At 45.3% G+C, this 17,414-nt stretch overlaps 1 protein-coding gene across 2 annotated transcripts; it reads right to left on the minus strand.

Moving 5' to 3' along the window:
• Nucleotides 1–749: 749 nt before the first annotated feature.
• On the minus strand, nucleotides 750–16,352 carry stra8 (stimulated by retinoic acid 8). 2 transcript variants are annotated; one of them, XM_031898114.1, is made up of 9 exons: nucleotides 16,246–16,352; nucleotides 14,109–14,288; nucleotides 11,895–11,970; nucleotides 9,872–9,941; nucleotides 6,347–6,502; nucleotides 5,338–5,626; nucleotides 5,138–5,220; nucleotides 3,542–3,638; nucleotides 750–1,476 (listed from the first exon to the last, which is right to left on the minus strand). In XM_031898114.1, the coding sequence occupies exons 2-9, from the start codon at nucleotides 14,280–14,282 to the stop codon at nucleotides 1,201–1,203; spliced, it is 1,221 nt and encodes a 406-aa protein (XP_031753974.1). In that variant the 5' UTR covers nucleotides 14,283–14,288; nucleotides 16,246–16,352; the 3' UTR covers nucleotides 750–1,200. The 2 variants fall into 2 exon arrangements, with proteins under 2 accessions (XP_031753974.1, XP_031753975.1); XM_031898115.1 differs by lacking the exons at nucleotides 9,872–9,941; nucleotides 11,895–11,970; nucleotides 14,109–14,288; nucleotides 16,246–16,352 and adding an exon at nucleotides 7,015–7,103.
• Nucleotides 16,353–17,414: the final 1,062 nt, after the last annotated feature.

Genomic DNA, 17,414 nt, shown 5'->3' on the forward strand with positions numbered 1-17,414 from the left:
GTACTAAGCGCAATTCAGCAGGAACAGCCCCCTAAGTTTGCTCATAGCCTGTACAGAGAGATACCATAAAACTATGGCACATAGGGATTCCCCTGTACTAAGCACAATTCAGCAGGAACAGCCCCCTAAGTTTGCTCATAGCCTGTACAGAGAGATACCATAAAACTATGGCACATAGGGATTCCCCTGTACTAAGCACAATTCAGCAGGAACAGCCCCCTAAGTTTGCTCATAGCCTGTACAGAGAGATACCATAAAACTATTGCACATAGGGATTCCCCTGTACTAAGCACAATTCAGCAGGAACAGCCCCCTTAAGTTTGCTCATTGCCTGTACAGAGAGATACCATAAAACTATGGCACATAGGGATTCCCCTGTACTAAGCACAATTCAGCAGGAACAGCCCCCTAAAGTTTGCTCATTGCCTGTACAGAGAGATACCATAAAACTATGGCACATAGGGATTCCCCTGTACTAAGCACAATTCAGCAGGAACAGCCCCCTAAGTTTGCTCATAGCCTGTACAGAGAGATACCATAAAACTATGGCACATAGGGATTCCCCTGTACTAAGCACAATTCAGCAGGAACAGCCCCCTAAGTTTGCTCATAGCCTGTACAGAGAGATACCATAAAACTATGGTAGCATAGAGATTCCTCAGTACTAAGCACAATTCAGCAGGAACAGCCCCCCCCCCCCCATAAAATTCAAAACTCAGAGCACTTACAAATAAATAAATAATAATACATTCACCTTAATAACCATAAAACTCTTTAATCATTTCTATCGTTAGCCATTTACTTACAAGCGATTATTTGCATTCTAAAAACGATAATTGGCCATTAATACAGGGCAAAGTTAATGCACAGCCAAAAAGTTGCTACCGGTCTGCCGTGGGCTTAAATACTTCAATCTAATGGTAAATGTCAGATGATTTCATGTGTCTGTAGAGAAATGGAGGAACCAGAAAGACCGGATTTATTTAAAGTGAACCAGAACTAAGTATATTTGTATCTATTGAGTTTAGAACAATATTGTGAGCTGCTTTGGGGGGGATTCGTACAGATGGGCACCCCCTAGTGGCCATAAACTGAATTATAAAAGATATACATTGTTATTATAACATAAATTATAGAAAATTTTACACCCAAAAAACACAGGAACTAGTACCATAGCAACAGAGACCAAGCGCAAAGCCGCTACATGTCGTCATCGAGCGTTTCCATGCACGTGAGCAGCACCGCCTCATCGTCGCCGAGCAGGGCTCCATCTTGGGAGCAGAACAGTTCAGGAGAGCCCGTGCTGTCACATGGTCCCGGGGCACCCCAAGAGTAAAGCAGCACGGGGGAGGCCAGGCTGTCATACTGCAGCACGGCATCCTGGGGGCAGACGGGGAACTCCATGTTGTCGCACTGCTGCTCTGCATTCTGGGAGAAGATGATAATAGGCAGGTTGGGGCACTGCAGCATCGCCTCCTGTGGGCAGAAAATGTCAGGGTTGAATACTGTAGATATCAGGAATCAAAGCCCCCAATTATTAAGCCACTGTTCACCTAGGACCCTCACAGAAGGGTACAGTGGGCCCCAACTAAAAATAATAATGGGCCATACATGCATAACCATACCCCTAGCCAACACCACTCATCTGCCCACAAGTCCCACCCCCTTAGTGACGTGCAAATCACATTTTTCTTGGGGCCCTGTACCCACCCCCCCCCCCACCCCAGCCCAACCCCTGGTGGGTGTAGCTCGCCAGTTCAGGTAAGGATTGCCAAGGGTCAGGTGTGGCCTGTCTGTTGTTTCCCTTTCTTTATTCCCAATTGGCAATAACATGAAGGAGGTGGGGCCCCACCACGTCATTGTCTAGAACATACTAACAGTTATATACAGTGGTGTGAAAAACTATTTGCCCCCTTCCTGATTTCTTATTCTTTTGCATGTTTGTCACACTTAAATGTTTCTGCTCATCAAAAACCGTTAACTATTAGTCAAAGATAACATAATTGAACACAAAATGCAGTTTTTAAATGAAGGTTTACGTTATTAAGGGAGAAAAAAAACTCCAAATCTACATGGCCCTGTGTGAAAAAGTGATTGCCCCCCTTGTTAAAAAATAACTTAACTGTGGTTTATCAATTTCAATTTTCAATTTCAATATCAATTTCTGTAGTCACCCCCAGGCCTGATTACTGCCACACCTGTTTCAATCAAGAAATCACTTAAATAGGAGCTACCTGACACAGAGAAGTAGCCCAAAAGCACCTCAAAAGCTACACATCATGCCAAGATCCAAAGAAATTCAGGAACAAATGAGAACAAAAGTAATTGAGATCTATCAGTCTGGTAAAGGTTATAAAGCCATTTCTAAAGCTTTGGGACTCCAGCGAACCACAGTGAGAGCCATTATCCACAAATGGCAAAAACATGGAACAGTGGTGAACCTTCCCAGGAGTGGCCGGCCGACCAAAATTACCCCAAGAGCGCAGAGACAACTCATCCGAGAGGCCACAAAAGACCCCAGGACAACATCTAAAGAACTGCAGGCCTCACTTGCCTCAATTAAGGTCAGTGTTCACGACTCCACCATAAGAAAGAGACTGGGCAAAAACGGCCTGCATGGCAGATTTCCAAGGCGCAAACCACTTTTATGCAAAAAGAACATTAAGGCTCGTCTCAATTTTGCTAAAAAACATCTCAATGATTGCCAAGACTTTTGGGAAAATATCTTGTGGAGCGACGAGACAAAAGTTGAACTTTTTGGAAGGTGCGTGTCCCGTTACATCTGGCGTAAAAGTAACACAGCATTTCAGAAAAAGAACATCATACCAACAGTAAAATATGGTGGCGGTAGTGTGATGGTCTGGGGTTGTTTTGCTGCTTCAGGACCTGTAAGGCTTGCTGTGATAGATGGAACCATGAATTCTACTGTCTGCCAAAAAATCCTGAAGGAGAATGTCCGGCCATCTGTTCGTCAGCTCAAGCTGAAGCGATCTTGGGTGCTGCAGCAGGACAATGACCCAAAACACACCAGCAAATCCACCTCTGAATGGCTGAAGAAAAACAAAATGAAGACTTTGGAGTGGCCTAGTCAAAGTCCTGACCTGAATCCTATTGAGATGTTGTTGCATGACCTTAAAAAGGCGGTTCATGCTAGAAAACCCTCAAATAAAGCTGAATTACAACAATTCTGCAAAGATGAGTGGGCCAAAATTCCTCCAGAGCGCTGTAAAAGACTCGTTGCAAGTTATCGCAAACGCTTGATTGCAGTTATTGCTGCTAAGGGTGGCCCAACCAGTTATTAGGTTCAGGGGGCAATTACTTTTTCACACAGGGCCATGTAGGTTTGGATTTTTTTTCTCCCTAAATAATAAAAACCCTCATTTAAAAACTGCATTTTGTGTTTACTTGTGTTATCTTTGACTAATAGTTAAATGTGTTTGATGATCAGAAACATTTTGTGTGACAAACATGCAAAAGAATAAGAAATCAGGAAGGGGGCAAATAGTTTTTCACACCACTGTATATATATATATACCATTACCTGTGTGTAGGAACAAAGGCAGGCCTTTAGAAAATCGGTGACCCGGCTGTAAAGAAGACAGTCTGTATCCAGGCACTCCCAGGAAGAACTTTCCGAGCTTAAAAAACAGAATATTGTAGCATTAATGGGAGATTAAGGAGAGAGACATTAAACTCTATTATCCCCCATAAGTAATAAAAAAAAGCTTAGTACAGGGGAATCCCTATGTGCCATAGTTTTATGGTATCTCTCTGTACAGGCTATGAGCAAACTTAGGGGGCTGTTCCTGCTGAATTGTGCTTAGTACAGGGGAATCCCTATGTGCCATAGTTTTATGGTATCTCTCTGTACAGGCTATGGGCAAACTTAGGGGGCTGTTCCTGCTGAATTGTGCTTAGTACAGGGGAATCCCTATGTGCCATAGTTTTATGGTATCTCTCTGTACAGGCTATGAGCAAACTTAGGGGGCTGTTCCTGCTGAATTGTGCTTAGTACAGGGGAATCCCTATGTGCCATAGTTTTATGGTATCTCTCTGTACAGGCTATGAGCAAACTTAGGGGGCTGTTCCTGCTGAATTGTGCTTAGTACAGGGGAATCCCTATGTGCCATAGTTTTATGGTATCTCTCTGTACAGGCTATGGGCAAACTTAGGGGGCTGTTCCTGCTGAATTGTGCTTAGTACAGGGGAATCCCTATGTGCCATAGTTTTATGGTATCTCTCTGTACAGGCTATGGGCAAACTTAGGGGGCTGTTCCTGCTGAATTGTGCTTAGTACAGGGAATCCCTATGTGCCATAGTTTTATGGTATCTCTCTGTACAGGCTATGGGCAAACTTAGGGGGCTGTTCCTGCTGAACTGTGCTTAGTACAGGGGAATTCCTATGTGCCATAGTTTTATGGTATCTCTCTGTACAGGCTATGAGCAAACTTAGGGGGCTGTTCCTGCTGAATTGTGCTTAGTACAGGGGAATCCCTATGTGCCATAGTTTTATGGTATCTCTCTGTACAGGCTATGGGCAAACTTAGGGGGCTGTTCCTGCTGAATTGTGCTTAGTACAGGGGAATCCCTATGTGCCATAGTTTTATGGTATCTCTCTGTACAGGCTATGGGCAAACTTAGGGGGCTGTTCCTGCTGAATTGTGCTTAGTACAGGGAATCCCTATGTGCCATAGTTTTATGGTATCTCTCTGTACAGGCTATGGGCAAACTTAGGGGGCTGTTCCTGCTGAACTGTGCTTAGTACAGGGGAATCCCTATGTGCCATAGTTTTATGGTATCTCTCTGTACAGGCTATGGGCAAACTTAGGGGGCTGTTCCTGCTGAATTGTGCTTAGTACAGGGGAATCCCTATGTGCCATAGTTTTATGGTATCTCTCTGTACAGGCTATGAGCAAACTTAGGGGGCTGTTCCTGCTGAATTGTGCTTAGTACAGGGGGATCCCTATGTGCCATAGTTTTATGGTATCTCTCTGTACAGGCTATGAGCAAACTTAGGGGGCTGTTACTGCTGAATTGTGCTCAGTAAAGGGGAATCCCTATGCTGGGCCCGCTACCCACCAAATCCTACATCGAGTCTCTCATACATCCAATGACACAGTTTTCTAGAGAATATTACCTGGGGCTGGTGGCCACGTCCTGAGCTTTGCTTTGATCTAGAAACCCAGCAGCTACATGTTCCAGAGCATCCTCAAAAAGCATCTGCAAGGAAGAGAATACAAGAAAACCTCAAACCTCCTGAAGACCAACTGCAAGTTGCCTTAGAATCTTCACTATACTAAAGTTATGGTGACCCCCATAAAGTCTATCATACGTTACCTCCTCAGGAGTAGATGACACATATGAGCAGGAGGCTTCTTGGCTCTCAGCTCCGCTGTCTCTAACTGTTGTGCCAGAACAGCCCACGTTCTCCGAGCAAGCCAGGGCGTGGGCAGCAATCCGAGCTTGCTGGCAGCTCTCCAGGTACAATTCTACAGTGCCCTCTTGTGACAGATCTTGCCACAGGTCGGCAACGGCTTTGGAGACAACAGGGTTGGAGACCTCCTCTTGGGATATAACCGTATTCTCCACCAGAGTGTCCATGGTCTGCTGGTAGAACTGCATGTACCTAAGTGCAAACAGAGTTACCCCATTATGTATCTACAAGAACTTGAGGGAGAAGTCATCGTGCAGAAGTACAATAGGGCAGGGAGGTCATGCTTTTGAATTACAAGAACATGACTAAGGTGACCAAGCATTCCCTCAAAAGGACAATGGCACGTGGGCAGGGCAACTCCTTATTCAGCAGTTAAGCTGAATACACCAGGACTGGCCTTGAGTCTCCATTGTCAATAGGATCTTGGGCTAGTCATGATGCTGTCCATGAGAAGAGACCAGCAGTGTTTCCAAAAGCTGTAGGAGGATCTACATGGTCAACCCTTCATGTTCTGGTGGCCATAGAGTTACCCCACAATGTATCTACAAGAACTTGAGGAAGAAATCATCCTGCAGAAGTACAACAGGGCAGGGAGGTCATGCTTGTGAATTACAAGAACATGACTAAGGTGACCAAGCATTCCCTCAAAAGGACGATGGCACGTGGGCAGGGCAAATCCTTATTCAGTGGTTAAGCTGAATACACCAGGACTGGCCATTGTTCTCCACCCACTGTCAATAGGATCTTGGGCTACTCATGATGCTGTCCATGAGAAGAGACCAGCAGTGTTTGCCAAAGCTGTAGGAACACCTACATGGCCAACCCTTCATGCTCTGGTGGCCATACTGTAATTTCCACCACGTGACTAAGTCTATAGCTAATATCCTAAACCCCCCTGCAGATTATATATACCTTTCAAAGTCCATCACATCTGAGGACGTGGCTGGTAGGACATAAGCCTCCTCTGAGTTCTCCACAACCTCATTCATGCCGATGTCTGTCTCACATTCCTGGCTGAGGTACCACATTCCCAGGTCATTATCTGAGTTTATTTCTGAGACTGGGGAGCTGGGGGAAGACATAGAGGGGACAACTCAAACAAATTGCTCATACAGCAATGAAGCAGATAAGCACCAAAGGATTTAGAGTTAACACTTCTCAACTTGAGTTGCTCATACATGTACCAATTAAATCATACAAAACAAAGTTTTTAGCCAATGTATGCTGTCCGGGCCATTCTGACCAATATTTTGGTTCATCATTGGACAGATTTCCAGCCATGTGGACTGGTGAATGTTTCATTGGCAGATGAGGAAGCCTTGCCTTCTCTTCCCTTGCTACTGTTCCGGTCATCCGGCTGTCAAGCTGAATGGACAAAACAAAAGAAAGATGGCGCCCTCATTTGGTGCCCTTGCTTTTGGCCCACAGACCTATCAGGCAGATAACGTACAAGGCCCCACTTGTACCTTCTGGCTTCTCAAAGAAGACACCAAGGTTATATTCAGATACCGTACACCCACACTGAGCCCTCAGTCTGCTTAGGGCAAGGTTATTGGTTGCACATAGATACAGGTACTTACCGGTTTTGAGGGTATAGAGGCTCCATACCAATATGCAAAAATGTTCCTCTCAAATTTGATCCAGTCGTTGATGGGAGGTGTGTATTACTGTTATTCAGACCATACCATTTTCTCTTTACTGCACTAGATGGAAGCTTTCTCAACTGTCAGAACATCAGGGTTTCCCACCAAAGAGTTTTATGGTTGGGTGGTAGGATATTCCATGAGTTATTGTTATTACATACCTCCATAAATGCTTAAAGTTCCCCATGTATAGCCAAGTTTGGCCATAATGCCTGACTGGCTGGGTATGCATGTCACCTCAAGGGACCTTCAGAAAGGTCAACTACTCTAAACTCCTCCTGAACTATCATCCAACTGGGATTCTGTTGGTTTTTAAATTGTTGTCATGGTGGGTAACTCCTTCAGATTGCCTATACAGTCTCTAGCACTCTTCTATGTAGTGGTGTCCACTCTTGCCCCATTCTTCTCCCTAACTGGTCGAATAAGTAGGCAACTTCTGCCTGACTCTCCCAAGTCTCCCAGAAGCTGGACCTCAACTCTCAAGTTCATTTACCTTGCAAGTAGTCTCTTGCCCCATTCTCCTCCCTAACTGGTCGAATAAGTGGACAACTTCTGCCTGGCTCTTCCAAGTCTCCCAGGAGCTGGACCTCAACTCTCAAGTTCTTTTACCTTGCAAGTAGTCTCTTGCCCCATTCTCCTCCCTAACTGGTCGAATAAGTGGGCAACTTCTGCCTGGCTCTTCCAAGTCTCCCAGGAGCTGGACCTCAACTCTCAAGTTCATTTACCTTGCAAGTAGTCTCCTGCCCCATTCTCCTCTCTAACTGGTCGAATAAGTGGGCAACTTCTGCCTGGCTCTTCCAAGTCTCCCAGGAGCTGGACCTCAACTCTCAAGTTCATTTACCTTGCAAGTATTCTCTTGCCCCATTCTCCTCCCTAACTGGTCGAATAAGTGGGCAACTTCTGCCTGGCTCTTCCAAGTCTCCAAAGAGCTGGACCTCAACTCTCAAGTTCATTTACCTTGCAAGTAGTCTCTTGCCCCATTCTCCTTCCTAACTGATCAACTAAGAGGGCAACTTCTGCCTGGCTCTTCCAAGTCTCCCAGGAGCTGGACCTCAACTCTCAAGTTCATTTACCTTGCAAATAGTCTCTTGCCCCATTCTCCTCCCTAACTGGTTGAATAAGTGGGCAACTTCTGCCTGGCTCTTCCAAGTCTCCCAGAAGATGGACCTCAACTCTCAAGTTCATTTACCTTGCAAGTAGTCTCCTGCCCCATTCTCATCTCTAACTGGTCGAATAAGTGAGCAACTTCTGCCTGGCTCTTCCAAGTCTCCCAGGAGTTGGACCTCAACTCTCAAGTTCATTTACCTTGCAAGTAGTCTCTTGCCCCATTCTCCTTCCTAACTGATCAACTAAGAGGGCAACTTCTGCCTGGCTCTTCCAAGTCTCCCAGGAGCTGGACCTCAACTCTCAAGTTCATTTACCTTGCAAATAGTCTCTTGCCCCATTCTCCTCCCTAACTGGTTGAATAAGTGGGCAACTTCTGCCTGGCTCTTCCAAGTCTCCCAGAAGATGGACCTCAACTCTCAAGTTCATTTACCTTGCAAGTAGTCTCCTGCCCCATTCTCATCTCTAACTGGTCGAATAAGTGAGCAACTTCTGCCTGGCTCTTCCAAGTCTCCCAGGAGTTGGACCTCAACTCTCAAGTTCATTTACCTTGCAAGTAGTCTCTTGCCCCATTCTCCTCCCTAACTTGTCAAATAAGTGGGCAACTTCTGCCTGGCTCTTCCAAGCTCCCAGAAGCTGGACCTCAACTCTCAAGTTCATTTACCTTGCAAGTAGTCTCTTGCCCCATTCTCCTCCCTAACTTGTCAAATAAGTGGGCAACTTCTGCCTGGCTCTTCCAAGCTCCCAGGAGCTGGACCTCAACTCTCAAGTTCATTTACCTTGCAAGTAGTCTCTTGCCCCATTCTCCTCCCTAACTGGTCGAATAAGTGGGCAACTTCTGCCTGGCTCTTCCAAGTCTCCCAGGAGCTGGACCTCAACTCTCAAGTTCATTTACCTTGCAAGTAGTCTCTTGCCCTATTCTGCTCCCTAACTGGTCGAATAAGTGGGCAACTTCTGCCTGGCTCTTCCAAGTCTCCCAGGAGTTGGACTTCAACTCTCAAGTTCATTTACCTTGCAAGTAGTCTCTTGCCCCATTCTCCTCTCTAACTGGTCGAATAAGTAGGCAACTTCTGCCTGGCTCTTCCAAGTTTCCCAGGAGCTGGACCTCAACTCTCAAGTTCGTTTACCTTGCAAGTAGTGTCTTCAGACTGGTTCTCTCTAAGGCCAAGGCCAAGGGCAGTGCTCATATAGTCACAATTAAAAAAAGATGCGGGGCAAGAAGGGTCATGCTGATGCCGTCCCTCTCGGACCCCACAGTGCTCTCACACTTCAGCCCTGGGTCTTTGTCAACGACCCCCTTTATATATTCCCATTAATTAAAAATAAAAACACACAGTCAACAGAAAAAGCATGTTTTATTTTATTATTGCCCTGGGTATAATTATATTTCCTTGCGTCCTTCCTTTGAAATGAGTTGCACCAACCGCGGATTGATTATTGCTTTTTTTTTAAACAAGTAGAATTCAGCAGAAATCTTTTCTTCCAATTGGTCGTTTTTTTGGTTTTTTTTATCAGACTGAAGCCACAAGGTGGCAGGCAAGAGTCTTTCTATACAACGCAATGATATATAAAAGAGAAAAGCACCATCTTTTTTTCCTGTGCTAGTAGTCCTTTACTGGTGGCTGTATGCATTATTGCCCAATAGTAGAGGGGCTTACCATCAACGCTTCTTGTAATAACAATATCATACCTGGTATCAATGCAATAAAGCTGCAGATATTCTTCTTTAACCTGCTCCAGGGTGCACGGCATTCTGTCATCTGGTTAAAAAAGGTCTGATATCAGCACAGAGAGAGTTAAACCTAAAATATCCCCCAAACATCTAGGACCTTGCCCCAAATGTATAGGCGAATGGTTTCATTTATATGGTGCCGACACCCCCACAATCCCACCAGCAACAAGGAATGGGCAGAAATAAAACAATTTGGGCAATATGGCAGGGGGGTTGCAGGGAGTCTTTATTTCAAGCATAAAAGCGTCAGTGAGTCTGTAAGGGGAGGAGTCAGGAAGTCTGTGACTCAAATAGTGGGTGGGACTAGAATACTCTTTTGGTAGCTTACAGGAGAAGGGGCAGGGAGTCTCTAATTCAGGGATCCCCAAACCTTTTTAACTCATCACCAACATCACCGACTCAGATGTAAAAAGTGTTGGTGAGCCACAGAAGTTCTTTGGGGGTATCAAATAAGGGCAGTGATTGGCTATTTGGTAGCCCCATGTGGACTGTTGACTCTGGGCTTCCAAAATTTGCCTCCAAGCCAGAGATTTAAAAATGGGCAACTACTTTGAGGCCACTGGGAGCAACGTCAAAGGGGGTGGTGAGCGGCATGTTGCTTACGAGCCCCTCATTGGGGGTCACTGCTCTAATTCAAGCAGAGGGTGGGACAAGAACACAGGGGTGGCATCTTAAAGGGGGGAAGGGCAGGGATTCTGTAGCCCAAGCAGTGGGTGGGACAATAACACAGGGGTGGCATCTTAAAGGGGGAAAGGCATGGATTCTGTAGCCCAAGCAGTAGGCGGGACTAGAACTCTCTAATGGCTGCTTAAGCTAGCCAATGGCGATCGACAAGACGACCGATATCCGAAGCTTTTACGATATCAGTTATCTCGTCAATCCACCATACACGCACCGAATATCGTACAAAACCTCGTTTCATCAGATATTATTGGTGTTTTCGGTACGTGTATAGTGGATCAACAAGATGACCGATATCATAAAAGCTTCGGATATCGGTCATCTCGTTGATTGGGACAAAAGATTTTGATCAGTCGCCGTTGTAGGCATCTGAGCAAAATCCACATTTAGGGTAGAATCCATATTGTTTCTACCTCCATATTTGACGATTCAGCCCTGAATGTCAGTGGAGGGTGGGAACGATCTTTCCTTCGACCAATGGTCAAGCAGTGGGTGGTACTAGAACAAAGTCATGAGGGAAAGATGGGAAGGGAGTCCCAAGCCATGGGTGGCAGCTCTGATTGCAGCTTACAGGGAAATTTAAGCAGTAGGCAGGACTAGAACACAGTGATGGCAGCTTACGGGAGAGGGGGCAGGAAGTCTATAGCCCAAGCAGTAGGCAGGACTAGAACACAGTGATGGCAGCTTACGGGAGAGGGGGCAGGAAGTCTATAGCCCAAGCAGTAGGCGGGACTAGAACACAGTGATGGCAGCTTACAGGGGAAGGGGCAGGAAGTCTAAAGCCCAAGCAGTAGGCGGGACTAAAACACAGTGATGGCAGCATACAGGAGAAGGGGCAGGGAGTCTATAGCCCAAGCAGTAGGCGGGACTAGAACACAGTGATGGCAGCTTACAGGAGAAGGGGCAGGGAGTCTACAGCCCAAGCAGTAGGCGGGACTAGAACACAGTGATGGCAGCTTACAGGAGAAGGGGCAGGGAGTCTATAGCCCAAGCAGTAGGCGGGACTAGAACACAATGATAGCAACTTACAGGTGGAGGGGCAGGGAGTCTGTGACTCAAGCAGAGGGTGGGAACTAGAACACTCTGATGGTACTGTGGTTTACAGGGAGTCTGCAACTCCACTTAATTTTGATGCATGGTCCAACCGTGTGTCCAGCCATAATAAAGCTGCACCCAGAAAATGAACTTTGCACCCCAAACCGCAGTCATAAATGAAGCTCATCATCTGCTCTGCTTCATCATAACCATAGATTGCCGAGTACAGGGTGAGGAATCAGAGTAAGGAAACCCAAGCGCCTACCTCTCGTCCTTAGAAGGTTCTCCAAAGTGTTTTCAAGCTCCTTGATATAGTTCTTTGTTTGATTAAGAACCTGACGCTAAAGAATAGAAACACAAGTTAAAGGTCAAAAGGCTCAGCAACAGGTAACTGAGGGGATAATAACACCTTTAGTGCCAACTTGCCCTCAACCCAAACCCAGAGTCCTCAGGGCTGTTGGCAATAATGCCCATCAAAGTGCACCATTTATTCCATTCAATGCACATTGCAGGGCAGGGTTGGACTGGGTCAGCACCACACCGGGAAAAAAAACCCGTTGGGCCCCGCCAACCCAGACCCGATACCTGTACGTACTGTCGCTCTCCCAATGCCTTACCTCCCACGATCGCGGCAAAGTAAGGAGCAGGTTTACTAAACTCTAACATTTTGCATTTTTTTAATTTTAAAAATGTCCATGAATGTCTGGCATTTATTAAAAAATCTAAAATGAAAAGGTCAGTGTGAAAACAGTTGCAGAAAATCCTGAATTTTTCAACTTGTCTGCAAGTAGGAAGGTCCATTGGTTCTCCTGGGAGTACAGCCCTTAAGGTGGCCATACCTTAAGTTAAGGTAGTTGCCGACATTGGTCCCTTAGACCAATTCGCCAGATTATCAGCCCGTGTATGGGCACTAACTACAGGCCTGCCCGACCGACAACTGGCCCGTAGGTGGGAATATTGGGAGAAGATCAACTCGCTTGGTGACCTTGCTTAGCGTGGTCTAGAATATGCTGTTCAGTTTTGGTCTCCAGTGCTCAAACGGGACATTATTGAGTTAGAGAGGGTCCAGAGAAGGGCAACTAAGCTGGTAAAGGGTATGGAAAGTCTCAGTCATAGGGAAAGACTGGCCAAGTTGGGTTTGTTTACACTGGAGAAGAGGCGCTTAAGGGGTGACATGATAACTATGTATAAATATATAAGGGGATCATATAATAACCTCTCTAATGTTTTATTTACCAGTAGGTCTTTCCAACGGACACGAGGGCACCCACTCCGTTTAGAAGAAGGGAGGTTCTGTTTAAATATTGGGAAAGGGTTTGTTACTGTGAGAGCTGTGAGGTTGTGGGATTCCCCCCCGAATCAGTCGTGCTGGCTGATACATTATATAGCTTTAAGGGGCTGGGTGGGTATTTAGAAAGTGAGGGAATACAGGGGTAGGGGAGATAGCTCTCAGTACAAGTGAGGGAATACAGGGGTAGGGGAGATAGCTCTCAGTACAAGTGAGGGAATACAGGGGTATGGGAGATAGCTCTCAGTACAAGTGAGGGAATACAGGGTTATGGGAGATAGCTCTCAGTACAAGTGAGGGAATACAGGGGTAGGGGAGATAGCTCTCAGTACAAGTGAGGGAATACAGGGGTAGGGGGGATAGCTCTCAGTACAAGTGAGGGAATACAGGGGTAGGGGAGATAGCTCTCAGTACAAGTGAGGGAATACAGGGGTAGGGGAGATAGCTCTCAGTACAAGTGAGGGAATACAGGGGTAGGGGGGATAGCTCTCAGTACAAGTGAGGGAATACAGGGGTATGGGAGATAGCTCTCAGTACAAGTGAGGGAATACAGGGGTATGGGAGATAGCTCTCAGTACAAGTGAGGGAATACAGGGGTAGGGGAGATAGCTCTCAGTACAAGTGAGGGAATACAGGGGTATGGGAGATAGCTCTCAGTACAAGTGAGGGAATACAGGGTTATGGGAGATAGCTCTCAGTACAAGTGAGGGAATACAGGGTTATGGGAGATAGCTCTTAGTACAAGTTGATCCAGGGACTGGTCCGATTGCCATCTTGGAGTCAGGAAGGAATTTTTTCCCCTCTGGGGCAAATTAGAGAGGCTTCAGATGGGGTTTTTGCCTTCCTCTGGATCAACTGGCAGTTAGGCAGGTTATATATAGGCATCAAGGTTGAACGTGATGGATGTGTGTCTTTTTTCAACCCAACTTACTATGTTACTATGCATGGCCACCTTTACTTCCGTTTCTACCATCAAGGTATGACTCCTATTCCTATCAGATTTTAATGCAGTCCTAGGGACTCTTACTGCTATTGTTAAATAAACCCTTGCCCCACAGGCACAAAGTATAGTATAAAAGGGGGTATTGTAGGCAAATCACCTGACTGCATCGAAGCAAACGCAAAAACAAAAGACAAGATTAATAATAATAGTAATAAGCCCTTTTTAGCAAATGGGATGCTGGGTCCTACCCGGGTCACGTGAGCGTCAGAGTCAAAGAACACTATCTGTTTCAGCTGTTTAATGAGCTGCGTGACTGAAGCAGGCTTCTGCGGGCGCTGTGATCGCTTCCTCGCAGGTCTCTTTCCACGTTCCTCTCTCCGCCTTACAGTTTTACTGCTTTCTTCCTTGGCTGATGCATCCATCAAAAACTGAATAAAAAGGATAGATGGGTTAATTTGCAATGAAACAGTAAAGTGCAAAAAAAAAATAAAGTGCTGTCCAAATTACGGGAAGGCCATCTCCCTTAGCTTCCTTTTTAATCAAATAATTAACATTTTTAGAAATTATTTCCTTTTATACTATAATAATAAAACAGTACCTGTACTTGATCCCAACTAAGATATAATTACCCCTTATTGGGGGCAGAACAGCCCTATTGGGTTTATTTAATGGTTAAATGATTCCCTTTTCTCTGTAATAATAAAACAGTACCTGTACTTGATCCCAACTAAGATATAATTACCCCTTATTGGGGGCAGAACAATCCTATTGGGTTTATTTAATGGTTAAATGATTCCCTTTTCTCTGTAATAATAAAACAGTACCTGTACTTGATCCCAACTAAGATATAATTACCCCTTATTGGGGCAGAACAGCCCTATTGGGTTTATTTCATGGTTAAATGATTCCCTTTTCTCTGTAATAATAAAACAGTACCTGTACTTGATCCCAACTAAGATATAATTACCCCTTATTGGGGCAGAACAGCCCTATTGGGTTTATTTCATGGTTAAATGATTCCCTTTTCTCTGTAATAATAAAACAGTACCTGTACCTGATCCCAACTAAGATATAATTACCCCTTATTGGGGCAGAACAGCCCTATTGGGTTTATTTAATGGTTAAATGATTCCCTTTTCTCTGTAATAATAAAACAGTACCTGTACTTGATCCCAACTAAGATATAATTACCCCTTATTGGGGGCAGAACAGCCTTATTAAGTTTAATTCATGTTTAAATGATTTTTAGTATTCTTAAGGCACAGAGATCCCAATTATGGAAGGATCCCTTACCCAGAAAAACCCTGGTCCCAAGCATTCTGGATAACAGCTCCCATACCTGTATAGAGTTCGCTTGCCTGGACACTAATGCACAGGGTATTTTATTAGTCACAGGGAGTCAAGTTTAATAACACAGGGTTAGGCACAACTCCTTAGTACATGGTACCCAGGGCACAAATAAGCACTCACCCCAAATCCCCCCCTAACTGGCCTTCAGGCTGGGCCCCCTTAGCCCATAACAAGGTTACAGATATATAGAAACATTGGGGTAACAGTCACCCCGCTATAGTTCCAGGGGTACCCAGGGCACAAATAAGCACTCACCCCAAATCCCCCCCTAACTGGCCTTCAGGCTGGGCCCCCTTAGCCCATAACAAGGTTACAGATATATAGAAACATTGGGGTAACAGTCACCCCGCTATAGTTCCAGGGGTACCCAGGGCACAAATAAGCACTCACCCCAAATCCCCCCCTAACTGGCCTTCAGGCTGGGCCCCCTTAGCCCATAACAAGGTTACAGATATATAGAAACATTGGGGTAACAGTCACCCCGCTATAGTTCCAGGGGTACCCAGGGCACAAATAAGCACTCACCCCAAATCCCCCCCTAACTGGCCTTCAGGCTGGGCCCCCTTAGCCCATAACAAGGTTACAGATATATAGAAACATTGGGGTAACAGTCACCCCGCTATAGTTCCAGGGGTACCCAGGGCACAAATAAGCACTCACCCCAAATCCCCCCCTAACTGGCCTTCAGGCTGGGCCCCCTTAGCCCATAACAAGGTTACAGATATATAGAAACATTGGGGTAACAGTCACCCCGCTATAGTTCCAGGGGTACCCAGGGCACAAATAAGCACTCACCCCAAATCCCCCCCTAACTGGCCTTCAGGCTGGGCCCCCTTAGCCCATAACAAGGTTACAGATATATAGAAACATTGGGGTAACAGTCACCCCACATTTTAGGAAGCTTTGCATTAGGCCCTGGTTATTAACCCTCTCAGAGCCACTGCTGGGCGGGGCCACCATAACATAACATATTGAATAATGAACATATTGTTATTTCTAAGCTCACAAACACCTTTAATTACAAATATAACATACTTTATATTAAAACAACGTTAGTTCATTCCTTTTCTCGCTGTACCGATTGCCCTGCTCTCCCGCTGTGGCAGCCCCGGGTTCTGGTACCCAGGCAACACGTCACGTCTATTTCCATCCGCAGGGCAAGAATACGAAGACCAATCAGAAGGCGCCAAGAACTCGGCCAGCCAATCGCCGCTGAAAGAACGTTGAGCGTTGCGATCTATTGGAGGAGGGGCTGGAGCAAAACAGTGGGACCAGTTCATGGGAGGAACCAGCGCAAAGGCAAAAGGGCGGGAGGGTTAGAGAGAATCTAAGGCGGGAGATACAGTCCATGTGGGAAATTTAATAAATTGTATAACACATAGTTTATAAAATAAATGAAGCTTTTTTTCCTGTCTGCACAAAGTGATGAAGTGACCACACAACTATTTAAAAATAAAACGTTATGTAATATGGCCAGCATTAATACCAAGTGTGTGCTGTAACAAAATGTAAGGGAAAGTTATCTGTGCAATTTGGTGTTACAGTATTGTAAGTAATAACAGAATAAACAAAGTAGACATAACTTCCCCTTTAATTTTGGTGACAACTATAGAAGTGGACCCTGTTTATTAGTCTCAAAGTTTCAGGGGACCCTAAAATGACTTTGTGTGGAGCCCAGTAACTTCACCTTGTGCCTCTATTATTGACAATATGTGACACATGATATTTATTTGAAGTTACCTAGTCTTTAAGCACCTACAGCATGGTATAAAACAAAGTAGGCCTAACTTCCCCTTTAATGTTGGCACATAACTATAGAAGCAGACCTTGTTTATTAGTCTCAGTGTTCAGGGGCCCCTAAAATGACTTTGTTTGGAGCGCAGAAACTTTGCCTTATGCTACTATTGTTGACAATATGTGACACATGATATTTATTTGAAGCTACCTGGTCTTTAAGCACCTATACCATGGTATAAAACAATGTAGGCCTAACTTCCCCTTTAATGTTGGCACATAATAATAGAAGCAGACCTTGTTTATTAGTCTCAATGTTTAGGGGGACCCTAAAATGACTTTGTGTGGAGCCCGGAAACTTCAAGTTATGCCATTATTGTTGACAATCTGTGACACATGATATTTATTTGAAGCTACCTAGTCTATAAGCACCGACGCCACCTACAGCATGGTATAAAACAAAGTAGGCC

This window comes from Xenopus tropicalis, chromosome 3 (genome assembly GCF_000004195.4).
Source record: "Xenopus tropicalis strain Nigerian chromosome 3, UCB_Xtro_10.0, whole genome shotgun sequence".
NCBI lineage: Eukaryota > Metazoa > Chordata > Amphibia > Anura > Pipidae > Xenopus > Xenopus tropicalis.